The 16097-nt window shown below is 42.9% G+C and overlaps 1 protein-coding gene across 1 annotated transcript in view; it reads left to right on the top strand.

Annotated features, from left to right (window-relative positions):
• Positions 1–16097, top strand: part of CTNND2 (catenin delta 2) — a 1428722-nt gene that overhangs the window by 1220788 nt on the left and 191837 nt on the right. The window contains exon 15 of the mRNA XM_030219657.1: positions 9749–9899. Within this exon, the coding sequence (XP_030075517.1) occupies positions 9749–9899 (151 nt within the window). The remainder of the gene's footprint in view (positions 1–9748; positions 9900–16097) is intronic.

Here is a 16097-nt window from a genome sequence, read left to right as displayed (position 1 = left end):
GACCTGCATACTGCTGCCAGGGAGGTGGGTATGACATTTGAGGGTGAAAATAAAAAGTTGTGAAACATCATTTTTTTGTGTGGTGGGAGGGGGTTAGTGACCACTGGGGGAGTCAGGGGAGGTCATCCCCGATTCCCTCTGGTGGTAATCTGGTCATTTAGGGCACTTTTTGGGGCCTTATTCGTGAAAAAGCAGGGTCCAGGAAAAGTGTCCTAAATTCTAGCTACAAACGCATACTTTTTGTCCATTATCGGCGAAAGGCGCCCATCTCTCCTCGGCCGATAACCACGCCCCAGTTCCACCTTCGCCACGCCTCCGACACGCCCCCGTCAACTTTGTACGCTTCCGCGATGGAGTGCAGTTGAAAACGTCCAAAATCGGCTTTCCATTATACCGATTTATTCGTTTTTGTGAGATAAACGTCTATCTCCCGATTTGGGTCGAAATCTAGGCGTTTTTCTCTTTCAATTATAAGGTGGTCTGTCTCCCTCTTGCCCCTTGAGGGCATGTTGCACAGTACTAGCTAGATTACCACTTTGAATTTGAATTAATATTGTATTTGATAAGTGGTAGAGTTCAACGATTTTGAAAGGAGTTCTTTGTAAAATATAAACATCTAAATGCTGGTTTATGCATATCTAAAACCCAAATGGTGCTTTTTAAATAGCCAGCAGAATGAACATGAAGAAAAAGGTAAAATCTGTTTGCTTAGGTGTTTTTCAAGCATTGCTGGTCAGCAAGAGAAGGAGCTGATTAGTAAATGGGGGTATGTCCTTGAAACAACTTTAAGCGAAACATGTACCATGTCGGACTGTTTTGCCCCTGAGCCAACAAAGCTAAGTTTTTTTTATCTAAAGATTAATAAGATTTTGTTTAAAGTTTGAAAGATATTATATGAGAGATAATTATAAAATATAAATGTTTAACATTAACACAGAGAAATCAATGATGAAATCACGTTTGATTCTTGAAATTATACAAAAGCTTTTATTAGTTTTAAGTTGCACAGCTGAGGTCTGCTGTAAAGTAACAGTCAAACGTGTTTTGATAATGTAAACTTGGACTCTAGCATATATTTAAGCATTGTAGATCTTTTGCCAGAGTTAGGTTCAACATATTGCCATAAGTATTGGAGTTCATCTCATTTTAAGACATGAAGTTTGATAGTGATGACAGGATAGCGGGAGATGAGTGAATAGGGTAAGGGAAGACAAAAAAGGGGAAAGAAATAGGCTGCAGGTTGTCAGGGAAAATGGGCCTTAGGCATGGAGGATGAGATTTAAAAAAAAAATACACTATTAGGAAGGGAGAGAGCAACAATGAGCTAGAGAGAGCTTTTGCAGTTCCTGGTTGATGTATTTTATTGAAAAATAAAATGTAGAACAGAGCTGATGAAATCCCTTTGCTAAGAAATTGTCAGCATATCACTGGAAGATTGTCAGATGTCAGAGATGCTCAATTGAAGTGAAAGTGTGTGACAAATTTGTTTATGGAGGGAAAGGCGGCCTTGGAGAGGAGGAGAGGAAGAATAGGTATTTATGAAGATTTGTTTCTCATTCCCGTCTGTGGTTTAAAAAAAAATCTTAGTTATTTAATCACAGATGACGAGACTAGAGTGAGAAAAAGTTGTCTATAGTAAGAGAAATTCAAAGGTTGTGTTTCAGGAGAGGAGAGCCAGATTTTGGCTGAAAAGGATGAAGAGGCTTACATGGAGAAGGGGAAAAAACTGTGAAACAAACAAACAAAAAAAGCAACAGCTTTTCTGGAGGGGAAGAGAAAAATGTCACAAAAATGGCATAAAGTGGCATTTGGACTTTTTTCTCCAAAAAATGTCCAAATCACCATTTTCAAAACTCATACTGAGACTTTTTCACTGCAGTGCATGCAGATCACAAGGGGCAAGATTTGGGCATTCCCAAAACTTGAACATTTTTCTGCCATAATGGAACAAAGCAAAAACATCCAGAGCTAAAAGACATTTTGGTCTAGACCTGTATCAATCATGACTAAGTGCCCTAAATGGCCAGGTGACCACTGAAGGGATTAAGTCATGACTTCCCTTACTGGTTCAGTGGTCACTGATCCCATCCCACTCTCCAAAGTTGTGAAAGAAACAGTATATACCAACCTCTATGACAGTTTCAGATGTTCTATTAGAACAGCAAGCAGGTCCCTGGAGTTGCCTAGTGGTTAGTGCAATGCATTGTAGAGAAGGGGACCCAAGTCCATATTCCACTCTAACTGGTACACTTGTGGTGGAAAGTGTGAGCTCTCCAGAACCAACCAAAAACCTACTGTGGCCAAATATAGGTGACACCTACAGACATAAGGGCTATTGCAGTTGGCTACAGCAGGTTTTTGGTGGAGTTCAGAGGGCTCACCATACAATATAAGGGGGTAATAGTGAGATGTGTACCTGGGACCTTTTATGTGAAGTCCACTGCAGCACCCCCTAGTGTGCCCCACTGCTCTGCTGGGATGTGTGTGTGGCCACTCTACTAAGAATGCAGCCCCCCCCCCCCCCCCCCCCAGTACATCCCAGTGGCTTGTTTTTGTAAATTTTTTTCTTGCATGTGTTTTCTTTTTTCTCCAAAAATGCAAATGGCCATTTTTTGAAACAAAAAGTTGGACGTTTTTCAGTTTTGAAAATGGCCCTGTTCACTACTGAATTTACTGACTTACCAGAGCTCCTCTGCAAAGTGCCCATGTAATAGAACAGCTTTGTATGTTGGTGTAAAAGGTTTTACCTTTTACACCAGGTTGAAGAATGTGGCTTATGCCTCCTGACAATATTGGGCAAGGGAACTCTGACCATTGTTTCTACTAAGAAAAGCAATATTGCAAACAGGAGTTGTAGTCTAGCAAATTAGTCATGCTTTTTCAGCAAGAAAAGTGAAATGATTGTGGATCCATACCAAGTACCCTGAAAAGCTGTTTGACAAAATTATAGTCTAATATGGGGGGGGAAAAAACTTCTGCAGACTGAAATATTTAGTAAAATATTAGATATTTTAAATAAAATATTAGATATTTTACAGGGTTCTTTTTTCCTTTCCACCTTTCTGTTCTTCATAGTACACATAGGAATTCATGAAATAATTTTCTTGCAGCAGGGACAATCATTGGGGCCCTTTTGCAAAGCCGCACAAAAAAGTGGAGTGGAAGAGTGGCCTAGTGGTTAGGGTGGTGGACTTTGGTCCTGAGGAACTGAGTTTGATTCCCACTTCAGGCACAGGCAGCTCCTTTTGACTCTGGGCAAGTCACTTAACCCTCCATTGCCCCAGGTACAAATAAGTACCCGTATGCAATATGTCAGCCGCATTGAGCCTGCCATGAGTGGGAAAGCGCAGGGTACAAATGTAATAAAAATAAAGTGGCCTGCACTATCACAGCACAGATCTTTCATGCACACTGAGGCCACTTTTAGCACGGCAGTAAAATATGGCCCCATTTTCCATTATTCCTGTTACTGACCACTTGATAATTTCCCTGTTAGCATGGGGCAGTTAGTGTGTGATCCCTTACCGGCACCTCTTTTGTAGGTGGTAAGATCTTATGCACTAATTGGTTAGCGCATGGTGATGTAGCTGTGCTAACTGATTAGTGCAGTACACGCCTACTCTTTGCCCCCCTAGACACACCCCCATTGCTAAAAAAATAAATTCTATTTTTAGCATGTGGGTAGTGAACGCCGATTCCAAAACTCCCAAGAGACATCTGAGCACACCCCACGGTAGTGCTTTTAACCTGCACTTGTTACTGCTTACTGCAGCTTAGTAAAAAGATCCCATTGTTTCCTTTGTTACTTGGGCTTCCATAATATGAAAATTGCAGGGACATTCGTTGAAAGCTATAAATAGGCATCACATGACTGGGTTCAGTCAAGGTAGGAGTGATCCTCACTCATTACTACCCTGCTGGCACCATTTTACAAAACAGCACCTGCTTACCCCAGTACCTCCTACATCTTTTGCCCCAACGTGATCTCAACTTGATTAAAATTTATAATACTTAGAAACCCAAGTGCCATTTATAGTTACTTCTACAGCATGAAATCCAATAGCCCTTGAACAAACATCCAAGATGCATTCTAATGCAGGAAACACAGGGGGGTCTTTTACTAAAAATTAGTTTGCATTATCTGTAGCAGGGCCCATAGGAATAAAATGGGCCCTGCTGCAGATAACTCAAGCTAATCTTTAGTAAAAGACCCCCACAGAAAAATATTTTCAGCGGTGGGAAGTCACCTTCTAAGTTATAGGTGGGGGATGTAGTCATATCAGATTCTTGGATAATTTTCCCGTGTGCAGTAGGACAAGCTAGCTTTTATTAATACTTGTATTATTGTGTTTCCAAAGTTCAACATGACATAAAAGTGCATTAAGGGGGCAGTTCTATAAAGGGTGCCAAGATGGAGCATCTGTGCACCCAGATTTTCTTATTTATTGGAATTTATTAATCACCTTTATGAAGAGATTCACCCAAGGTGCTGTACAGCAGATACAGTTTAGCATAAAACTTACAATTTTGTTAACAGCGTAACACTAGTAAAATGACCAAATATAAGCACAATTATAATCAATGGGGTAAACTTGGAAACAGCAAATTGAAACTAGTAGTAGGACTAACATGGAACAGTATCTGAAAGATACAATCATATAATGAAATATAATAAATGTCAATACAATATAAATGATACCATTATAGACAGCATGGAAGAACATTCAAATAGCATCCTGTCAATTTTCAGCTGAGGGCAGCCAGTGTGTTTTTAAACTCTTACTGTCACCAGCTAGATCAGCCCCAGATATTCAGGGGGTCTTTTACTAAATCTTAGCTTGAGTTATCTGCTTCAGGGCCTATTTTATTCCTATGGACCCTGCTGCATATAACTCAAGCTAAGCTTTAGTAAAAGACCCCCTCAGTGACTGGCACTGAATGTTTGATGTTAATTTTATGACCTGGTCGCCAGAGCTTATGAGGATCCTAGCTGATATTCAGCTGGGGCAGGCATAAGACAGTTATGCAGGCCCTGGCTGAATATTACCTGGGACCCACAAAATGATTTTGTTTTGTTTTTGAACTCCCCAGCCCCCCTCAAACAGCCCTCCCCACAGCATATTCCCCTCTCCCTCCCACAGGCCTATTTTTATGTCACGGGCTCTGGCTCTCAGACACTGGCACCACGTGAGCCCTTGGACCGCTGTTGACAAGTGGCAGCAATAGGCAAGACCCTCAACCAGGACTGGGTAAGCAAGCAAGGCAGGAGAAGCTGTAGACAGGCAAAGCTGGAACAACCGAACTGGAACCACAGGACTGGAACTACAGCAGCAGGCAGGGAAAAAGCAGGACAGAGCAACCGGTCTTCACCTGCGCTTGACCACCATTCCCCAGGGGTTGAGCCCCCAGGTGCAGGCGGCCGGCAGGACTTACTGGACCTAGCTTGCAGACAGACTAGACCAACAGGATACTAAACAAGCTTGACTAACACAGGGTTCGGGACTACTGAGGATACGGGATTCTCAGACGGAATAGGATACAGAACAAGCTTGACAGAAACAGGGTTACGGTTCAAAACAGGAGTGCCCACAGGCACCCAGACAAGAACAAGGCATACAGGTAAGACACAAGACAAGGCAGAAGTGCTCCTACAGCACAGCAAGACAGAAGTGCTCCTATCAGCACCAGAAGGGTAAAGCAGGGAAGCTTAAATAAGCAGGCAGAAGTGCTCCTAACAGCACAGCAAGACAGAAGTGCTCCTATCAGCACCAAACACTAACCTGGACCTTTGGCGTTTGCAAAGGCCAAGCAGAAAGTTTCCAGGTGGATAATAAGCCCATCAGCAGCTGAGGCTCAGCTGCAGCAATCTCAAGGCAGCTAAGGGTGAGGCTAGCAGCCAAACTTCCAAGCAAGACTAGAGGACTAAAATATCTGGACTGGACTGAAAAGAGAGTCTGGAAAGTCTATGGCAGCCACCGGTTCTGGCCACCAGAGGGCGAGAGGAGCACAAACCAAGAAAAAGTCACAATCGTGACACTTTCCTCCCTGGTGATCTGTGGGGGTCATTGAAAGCAGGAGCGAAGCCCCCTTCTTCCTGCCCCTTGTGGCTGCTAAGTAAAAATGGCTGACGTGATCTCTTGCAGTACCTCATGGCACTACACAAAGTACCACGAGCTACTGCAAGAGGACGCAGTAGCCATTTTCACTTAGCAGCTACAGGAGGAAGGGGGCTTTGCTCCTACCCCCATGGATCACCAGAGAAGAAAGGGAGTGTTGATGCCCCTGTATAAGTCGTTGGTGAGGCCCCATCTGGAGTATTGTGTTCAGTTTTGGAGGCCGTATCTTGCTAAGGATGTAAAAAGAATCGAAGCGGTGCAAAGAAAAGCTACGAGAATGGTATAGGATTTGCGTAACAAGACGTATGAGGAGAGACTTGCTGACCTGAACATGTATACCCTGGAGGAAAGGAGAAACAGGGGTGATATGATACAGACGTTCAAATATTTGAAAGGTATTAATCCGCAAACGAACCTTTTCCGGAGATACGAAGGCAGTAGAACAAGAGGACATGAAATGAGATTGAAGGGGGGCAGACTCAAGAAAAATGTCAGGAAGTATTTCTTCACGGAGAGAGTGGTGGATGCTTGGAATGCCCTCCCGCGGGAGGTGGTGGAGATGAAAACGGTAATGGAATTCAAACATGCGTGGGATAAACATAAAGGAATCCTGTTCAGAAGGAAAGGATCCTCAGGAGCTTAACCGAGATTGGATAGCAGAGCCGGTAGTGGGAGGCGGGGCTGGAGGTTGGGAGGCGGGGATAGTACGGGGCAGACTTATACGGTCTGTGCCAGAGCCAGTGGTGGGAGGCGGGACTGGAGGTTGGGAGGCAGGGATAGCGCTGGGCAAACTTATACAGTCTGTGCCAGAGCCGGTGGTGGGAGGCGGGGATAGTGCTGGGCAGACTTATACGGTCTGTGCCAGAGCCGGTGGTTAGGAGGTGGGGCTGGTGGTTGGGAGGCAGGGCTAGTGCTGGGCAGACTTATACAGTCTGTGCCTTGAAGAGCACAGGTACAAATCAAAGTAGGGTATACACAAAAGTAGCACACATGAGTTGTCTTGTTGGGCAGACTGGATAGACCGTGCAGGTCTTTTTCTGCCGTCATCTACTATGTTGCTATGTTACTATGAAATAGTACCATGGGGGATATATCTAGATTGTGGGGGGTTGGGGTGTTCCGATGGGGGTATCCTGTTCATGGTGGCGGGCTGGAGGAGGGGGAGGGAAGTAGGCAGCTTAGGGGGGCCTGGAGGAGGATTAGGGGTATTGATATGACAAAAATGTTATACAGGTGCCAGCAAATATTCAGTGCCGGGACTCACATAGCACCGGGCTCCTCCCCAACTTCGCCTACTGTAACACCCCTGACCTGCCCACTTTTTTGGCAGCAGTCAGAGGTGATATTCAGCAGTACTGCCCGCTTTAGTGTCGCAGAATATTAGGGGTTAGGCGGTGACAATTGATTTAAGCAGGCAGGAGCTTCTCCTGCCTGCTTAAATAGCTTTGAATATTGTTCAGCATAGATATAATATGGTGTCAGCATACTAGCAATGGAACACTTAAACACACGTTAGAACATTTGAATAACATATATATGATGCTAATGCTGTTCCTACAATACATTGAGACATCTTACTATGTAGCTAAGAGCCAAATGCAGATACATAGCCAGGAACAAGATGGGTAGTACAAAGTCAATTGGAATAAGTAGATGGGAGGCTAAACTCAAGGCAAATTCTATATACAATTAAACAACATATGAGGAACTGGTCTAAGTTACAGGACATGCAGCAAGCTAGTCAAGATGCAGAGTGAGTGTATGTGCAGAGTGAGTGTATGGTCAGTCACCACATGTATTAAAGGCTTGGGAGAAGAACCATCATTTCACCTGCTTCCTGAAGTGTAGGTAGTCTCGAATTAGATGTAGCCGTCTGGTTGTAAGTTCCATAGTGTGGGGACTACTCCTGAGCAGGATCTTTGGCAGGTATCACACTGTACAATTTCTTTTGACGAGGGTACAGATAGTCATGCTCCTTGAGAGGACTATAGAGGACTCTATAGAAGGCTAACTTTTCCTTCAAGTTCTGTGGTCCATTTTGTCTGAGGACCTTGAAAATCAAACACAGTTTTAAATTTAGCCTTATAAGGTGCTGGTAGGCAGTGTGGTTTTTGCAGGAAGGGTGTGATGTGGTCACGCTGTAGAATTCTGAATTAGTTGGAGCTGGTGCAAACTTTTTGGTTTGACCAGTGACTAGTTTTAGAATACTAGCATAAGTGGGCATTTAGGTGTTCCCACTTATTTAAATGCATGTGCCTAAAAGTAGCATTTTAATGCATAACTTACAGTATTCTGTAAGTTACAGGTGTAAATGTTAGACCCACTCATGTGTACACCCCTTAGTTACATGCTAAGCAAGTTGAGAACCTATGTTCTAGGTTCTTTCCGAGCACTCTACCAAAACCCTCATCCACACCCTTGTCACCTCTCGTTTAGACTACTGCAATCTGCTTCTTGCTGGCCTCCCACTTAGTCACCTCTCCCCTCTCCAATCGGTTCAAAACTCTGCTGCCCGTCTCGTCTTCCACCAGGGTCGCTTTACTCATACTACCCCTCTCCTCAAGTCGCTTCACTGGCTCCCTATCCGTTTTCGCATCCTGTTCAAACTTCTTCTACTAACCTATAAATGTATTCACTCTGCTGCTCCCCAGTATCTCTCCACACTCGTCCTTCCCTACACCCCTTCCCGTGCACTCCGCTCCATGGATAAATCCTTCTTATCTGTTCCCTTCTCCACTACTGCCAACTCCAGACTTCGCGCCTTCTGTCTAGCTGCACCCTACGCCTGGAATAAACTTCCTGAGCCCCTACGTCTTGCCCCATCCTTGGCCACCTTTAAATCTAGACTGAAAGCCCACCTCTTTAACATTGCTTTTGACTCGTAACCACTTGTAACCACTCGCCTCCACCTACCCTCCTCTCTTCCTTCCCGTTCACATTAATTGATTTGATTTGCTTACTTTATTTATTTTTTGTCTATTAGATTGTAAGCTCTTTGAGCAGGGACTGTCTTTCTTCTATGTTTGTGCAGCGCTGCGTATGCCTTGTAGCGCTATAGAAATGCTAAATAGTAGTAGTAGTAGTTCTAGAACACCTCTTCTACACACAACTGTGAGAATCAAGCTCATTAGTTCTAGTAGAATGAGTGGGTTTATGCATACTGTTAAACAAAGTGAACCACTTTATAATAATAAAGATAGAGACTCTCCATAGTAATTTCACCTAGACAAGAACTCCACATCCTATAGCTTTTTTTTTTTTAATCATGTTTTTCCATCTTTCTTTCCAGTGGTCTCTTATTCCCCCACTCCCCTGTCTCTTCTACAGAGGGCAAGTATAAAGGTAGTTGACTCATGGACACTCACTGGCTCAAGAGCTGCAAGGAGGAAACTCCTTCTGAGGTCTATCTTCAGTGCCACTTGTTGGTCAGAAACAGTTACAATGGTAGCTGTCTTCCTTCTCTGCGCAGGTTTTAGCACACACTTTCTTCTAGTAACCAGATCCATCCAGTCCCAGGAGAACAAGCTTCTGAGTCTAGATACACTGCACCATATTGTCTGTGACTCTAATTCTTTAAAATTAAATGTTACATTTTTCACTCTAAGTGTCTTTTCTTTGCTGTTTTTTTGCAGTGGTCAGTGTATATCCGTGCTGCTGTACGAAAAGAAAAAGGCCTGCCCATCCTGGTGGAGCTACTACGAATAGACAATGACCGTGTGGTATGTGCAGTTGCCACAGCTTTGCGAAATATGGCCTTAGATGTCAGGAATAAAGAATTAATAGGTATGTCATTTAGAAATGTCATATATTGTGGAGCTTGATGTTTTAGAGACGTTGAAAGATTAACTATTCTGTTGAGTACCTTTTTTTTTGCCTTTATGTCTACATTATGCTTTGATCACATTTATTTGAAACAAGCCAAATGTCGTGGGTGGTTGCTGAAATGCAGATAAAGACCAATAAAACTCGATCACTTTGACAGGTATTTTTATTTATGGCAGCTTAAACAGAAATTTTCTGCTTCACTGCTTGCTTCATTTTTAAATTTGACTGCTGTCCAGTGTTCATGAAAGTTACAAAACTGACTATGAAGTCTTATATATGGTGACTAAAGATAAAGGACAGCAGAATTCTTTTTGTGATCTTGTCAGTGGGCTGTAGACATAATCTAAGAGTGCAAATTATTGAACCTATCCATTCAGACATTAGTTATTCAAATTGCCAAAGAGAACAGGCAGCGATGAATTCCCATTGTTCAATACCACAAACATTTTTAACTTTCAGTATCTTTGAACTGATATCACTACATGTATGTCCTTCTTATGAATATTTATATGTATGTACCTGTGAAATTATTATTATTGTCTTGACAGAAAAGCCATAGGTGAAAGCAGGGATTCTCAACCCAGTCCTCTGGACACACCCAACCAATCAAATTTCCAGGCTATCCACAATGATTAAGTAGGAGTGAGATTTGGGTGGTTCCTCATTTCTTTGTCTCTATTTTATTCAGAACTATCTCTCACTTAATCTTTGTGAGTGGAGGAGTGACCTGATGTTTAGTGCAGCGGGCTTTGATCCTGGCAACCTAGGTTTGATTCCCACTGTAGCTCCTTGTGACCTTAGGCAAGTCACTTAACCCTCCATTGCCCCAGGTACAAAAACTTAGATTGTGAGCCCTCTTGGGACTGAAAAATTACCTGCATATAATGTGTACATTACATTCTGTTTTATATCCCACTATTACCATCAAGTTCTAAGTGGGTTACATATAACAAGAGAGCTAAGACATTCTCCTAGGACAGGGGTAGGCAACTCTGGTCCTCGAGAGCCGCAGGTAGGTCAGGTTTTCAGGATATCCACAATGAATATGCAGGAGATAGATTTGCAAGCACTGCCTCCATGGTATGCAAATCTATCTCCTGCATATTCATTGTGGATATCCTGAAAACCTGACCTACCTGCGGCTCTCGAGGACCGGAGTTGCCTACCCCTGTCCTAGGATATTATTAGCAAAAGATGATAATCAAGAGGTAAATTTTCTAAACAAAAATAGTCTTTAGATTTTTTTCTAAAGGAGAGATACGAATGAGAAGAAGAAAGTTGTACTACAAGGTCCTTCCAGAGACGTGCTGTTTGAATGTCTATTGAAAACTGAAAATCTCCTTATGCCTTTAGTTGTTGGAAAAGTTAAAAAAAAACTATGAATATCACCTCTCCTAGCTCTTTGAAATAAAACAAAACAGAAATGAGTTACTAAATAATTAGGAATTTGATCATGTAATGTTTTATAAAGAAAACACGCAAATTTGAAATTTACCTGAGCCTCTTTAGGCAACCAATGTAATCTGTTATAGAAAGGAGAAACTGTCATATCTGTACATGAAAGGACATATGTCAATCTGTCTGCCGTACTATGCACAGTCTGAAGTTTTTTAAATAAATGTTTGATACTGCCCAAGTACACTACATTAGAATAATCAAGTGACAGTGAATGAATCAATCGTTCAAACTGAACCAAATTAAAAAAAAATTCTTATAAAGTAATTTTTTCATCATAAAATATCTTTTTTTTATAACCAAGTTTATGTGAAATTCTAATGAAATAGAGCAATCCGAATAAACATCCAAAATTTTAATAATTGAGGAAAGAGAAAAAAACTGTGTTATTGTTATCATTAAAGGATTTAGATCTGGATGATAATTAAAGCACAAAATTTTAGTTTTCTCCGAGTTAAGCTTTAACTTATGATCCTGCATCCATCCTTCCACCAGTTTCATACATATGATTATTTGTATGATCCAAATCAGAGATCAATTGTATAGAAATTAGTACAGAAATATCATCAGCATAGATGTAATGAATAAGGCCATGTTTCTCTAATAAAAGGCTTAAAGATCACATGAAGATGTTAAATAAAACCGGGGACAATAAACCCTTTTGGACATCACAAGGGTTTCTCCAACTTGTGGACAGTTCCCCCTGTGATTTTATTCTATACGATCTACTAGTCAAAAAACCTTTAAACCAATCCAGTATCACCCCTGTAATCCCTAAATCCTCCAGTTTATATAAAAGAAGGGAATGGTCCACAAAGTCAAAAGCTGATGACAAAGCATTTTTACCTGAGCTCAATAATAACTTCACATGGTCTAACAAGGAACACAATATTATCTCCGTACTAAAAAACAAAACACGGAAACCCAGTTGTGAAGGAGGTAACACATTGTGTAAATCTAGGTAATTGAGCTGAACAGTTACCAATCCCTCCATTAGTTTGACAAAAAAAGCACTATGTATATCTAGTAGTGCTATAAAAATGATTAATAGTGAATATCTTGAAAATTGGCTAGCTTGGGGAATCTGAGGACTGAGTTGAAAATCACCAGGGCACTTTTACAAAGGGTTATAGGCATGTTAGCGTCTTTAACGCACATTAATCATGTACACATGTTAACCGTGTAGGCACCTACAATATCCCTATTGGTGCCTACATGGTTAACGTGTGCGCTAATTGTAGGCGAGTTAAAAACGCTAACGCACCTTAGTAAACAGGGCCCTAAATGTAGTAAAATTAACGAACGCTAATTGCAAAGTCTGCATGTTCCCCATATAGTTATTGCACAAAAGAGTGCTTCACTACACACCTGTTCCTCCTCTTCCCTACCAAATAACCTGCCCATTTCCCTTCTCATATGAAACTATGCAGTTAGCACATGAATTAGCATGTGCTGCCATGCCAACATGGTAAGAGTGCATTCACGTGCTAACAGCATGGAATAATAATGTGCTAACTGCATAGAACTCTTTAGTAACAGGACCCCAGTGGGTTACAGTGCTAGGTATGGTGATTTGTTTCTAGCAGTGTGACTATATGGTTATTTTTTTTCTGAATAGTTACAAAAATAGTACATTTGTATTTCAAGTTAATACACAACAAAGCATCTTTGGGAGTACTATACAGCACATCATGTACAATACTTTCCAGAAAAACACATGCCATTTTGTTTAGAATCCAAAAGATTATTTTGCAGTGAGATTGGAGATAATTGTAAAATTCCTGTGTTTTAACCCTTTAAATGCTAAATTCTGGAAAAGACGTTTATGAGAATATTTTTAGCAATCTTATCTTTTGACCTATATTGCCCCACTAATGAAAAGCAAGCATTGTTGATAAACTATGATGTTCAGCTTTTAAGTAGTATTTTCTAGGGCAGTGCATTGGCTAAGAAACAGCTAGGTTAGTTTTCCTTTAAAATGACATTTTTATGTCTTGAAAGGGCATTGTATGTGAGCAAGAATTTTTGTGTGCACAACACAGTGATGGGAGTGAAAAAACACACTACTACCACTTTAAAGTGGTGAAATAGTGAGGCATACCTCTCAGTAGCCTTGGCTTATGTGCCCTGACACACACGCCAAAGCCTTCTCCCTCACTCTTTCAAGGAGGACAGAATTTTTTTCCTACTGCACAGGTGTTATATTCTCCCGTGAAAGTCAACTGACCAGAAAAAAATCTCCCTCCCAAAAGCTTCCCACTACCTAACCCCCCCCCCCCCCCCTCAATCTACCCGAAAGATGCCCTGGTGGACTAGGGTAGGTTGGGAAGCAGCTACCCCCAGTTGCTGCTTCCCATGCCGGTTTCACGGTTCTAAATGGTGGCCACAAACTCTTACAAGACTACCGTGGGAGGTCATAGCCACCATTTTGAACCTTGGAGCAGGCATGGACATCAATGACTGGGATCGCTGCTGCCTGACATAGTACCCTAGATCACCATGGCATTGTTCGAGTAGTCTGGAGCAGGGCAGAGTCCTGAGAGCCCTTCAGGAGGAGGAGGAGGGAATGGATAAGGTGCCATTGCAGGGGAGGGGCAAGGAGGGAGAAAGGTGCCATATCAGGAGGGGGGCAAAGAGGGAGAGAGGTGCTGCATCAGGGGGGCAAGGAGAGTGAGAGCGGCTTCATCGAGGGACAAGAAGACAGAGAGGTACAACATTGTGGGGGGGCAAGGAGGGATAGAGGTGCCGCATTGGAGGAGGCAAGGAGGGAGAGAGGTGCTGGACAGGATGTTAGATAGGGAAGGGAGAGATCCAATGACTTTGGGGGGGGGGAGGGTGGAGGACAAGGAAAGAGAGGTGCCAAGACCTACGGGAAAGAAGGAAGAGGGAGAGGTACTGGTCCTTCAAAGGGGAGACAGAACAGGAACAAGGGAAGAGAGAGGAACACTTGCTGGACCCCAGGGTGGGGGCATAGGGAGGGGAGAGATGCTGGCATTTGGCCAGTGGAGGAGGAATAGGGACACAAAAGAGTTATGTTGGATGGGGCAAGAAAGGGGACACAAAGATGGGAGATGCTGAACATGGTGGGAAGACAGGGGTGATGCTGGGTCAGATAGATAGGGACACAGAGAGAAGTAGATGGTGGATATGGAGAGAAAACACGTGCCAAATGGACAAGGAGACTCTGGCAAGACAGTTAAGAGAAGAAAGAGGAAAGCAGAAACCAGAGACTAGGACCAACAGAAAAGAAAAATAAAATCAGACAACTAAGGTAGAAAAAAATCATTTTATTTTTCATTTCTTGATTGTAATATGTCAGTTTTTGGAATGTGCATCTGCCAGAACTAGTTTTAGACATGGCTGGGCCCCATGAGAAAAACATCACTCATTAGTCTTCAGTCTCCAGCATTTCAGTGGTAAATCTCCAGCTTTGGGAGTGGCAACCCTTGATGTCTGTACACTCTCTGTCCACTGCACAGTTCATGGGCTCTGGCTTTTCGTTCAGAGTGATCTTGTGAGTGAAGAGGCAATGCAGTGGCACAACCCCACTCTTCTTTGCCAAATGAGAGATCGGGTGTGAATTATAGGGTTGGATGCAAAGACAAGTTGTCATGCACCTCCTTTGCCCTCACATCTTGATTGCTGAAGCAGAGCAGAGAACACACCACACCCCACACACTGACCCATCAGCCAACCTCAGGGTTGCAGTCTAATGTGTGCCCTTGCACACTGCCTGACAGACACAGAAAGGCACAACCCCTTACTGCTATTATATATACAGGTGTGTAGATAAATACACATTGGGGGGGGGGGGATTCTCATTTAAAGCATGTTTACAAATTGAGAATGGTTCTTAAATAATTCCATGGGTTATGTATACTTGCAAATTGGGCTCATTTTCGAAAGAGAAGGACGTCCATCTTTTGACACAAATCGGAAGATGGACATCCTTCTCACAGGGTCGTCCAAATCGGTATAATCGAAAGCCGATTTTGGACATCCCCAACTGTTTTCCGTCGCAGGGATGGCCAAAGTTCAAGGGGGTGTGTCGGAGGTGTAGCAAAGGCGGGTCTTGGGCGTGCCTAACACTAGGACGTCCTCGACCCATAATCGAAAGAAACAAGGATGTTCCTGATGAACACTTGGACGACTTTACCTGGTTGTGTCTTTCTTACGACCAAGGCACAAAAAGGTGCCCGAACTGACCAGATGACCACCAGAGAGAATCGGGGATCACCTCCCCTTACTCCCCCAGTGGTCACTAACCCCTCCCACCCTCAAAAAACATCTTTCAAAATATTGATTGCCAGCCTCAGATGTCATACTCAAGTCCATGACAGCAGTATGCAGGTCCCTGGAGCAGTTTTAGTGGGTGCAGTGCACTTCAGGCAGGCGGACCTAGGCCCATCCCCCCTACCTGTTACATTTGTGGAGGAAACAGCGAGCCCTCCAAAACCCACCAGAAACCCACTGTACCCACATCTAGGTGCCCCCCCCTTCACTCCTTAGGGCTATGGTAGTGGTGTACAATTGTGGGTAGTGGGTTTTAGGGGGGGGTTGGGGGGCTCAGCACACAAGGTAAGGAAGCTATGTACAGTGGGGGAAATAAGTATTTGATCCCTTGCTGATTTTGTAAGTTTGCCCACTGACAAAGACATGAGCAGCCCATAATTGAAGGGTAGGTTATTGGTAACAGTGAGA

The sequence above is a fragment of the Microcaecilia unicolor genome, chromosome 1 (genome assembly GCF_901765095.1).
Source record: "Microcaecilia unicolor chromosome 1, aMicUni1.1, whole genome shotgun sequence".
Lineage (NCBI taxonomy): Eukaryota > Metazoa > Chordata > Amphibia > Gymnophiona > Siphonopidae > Microcaecilia > Microcaecilia unicolor.
This window is presented reverse-complemented; position numbering and strand designations above follow the sequence as displayed.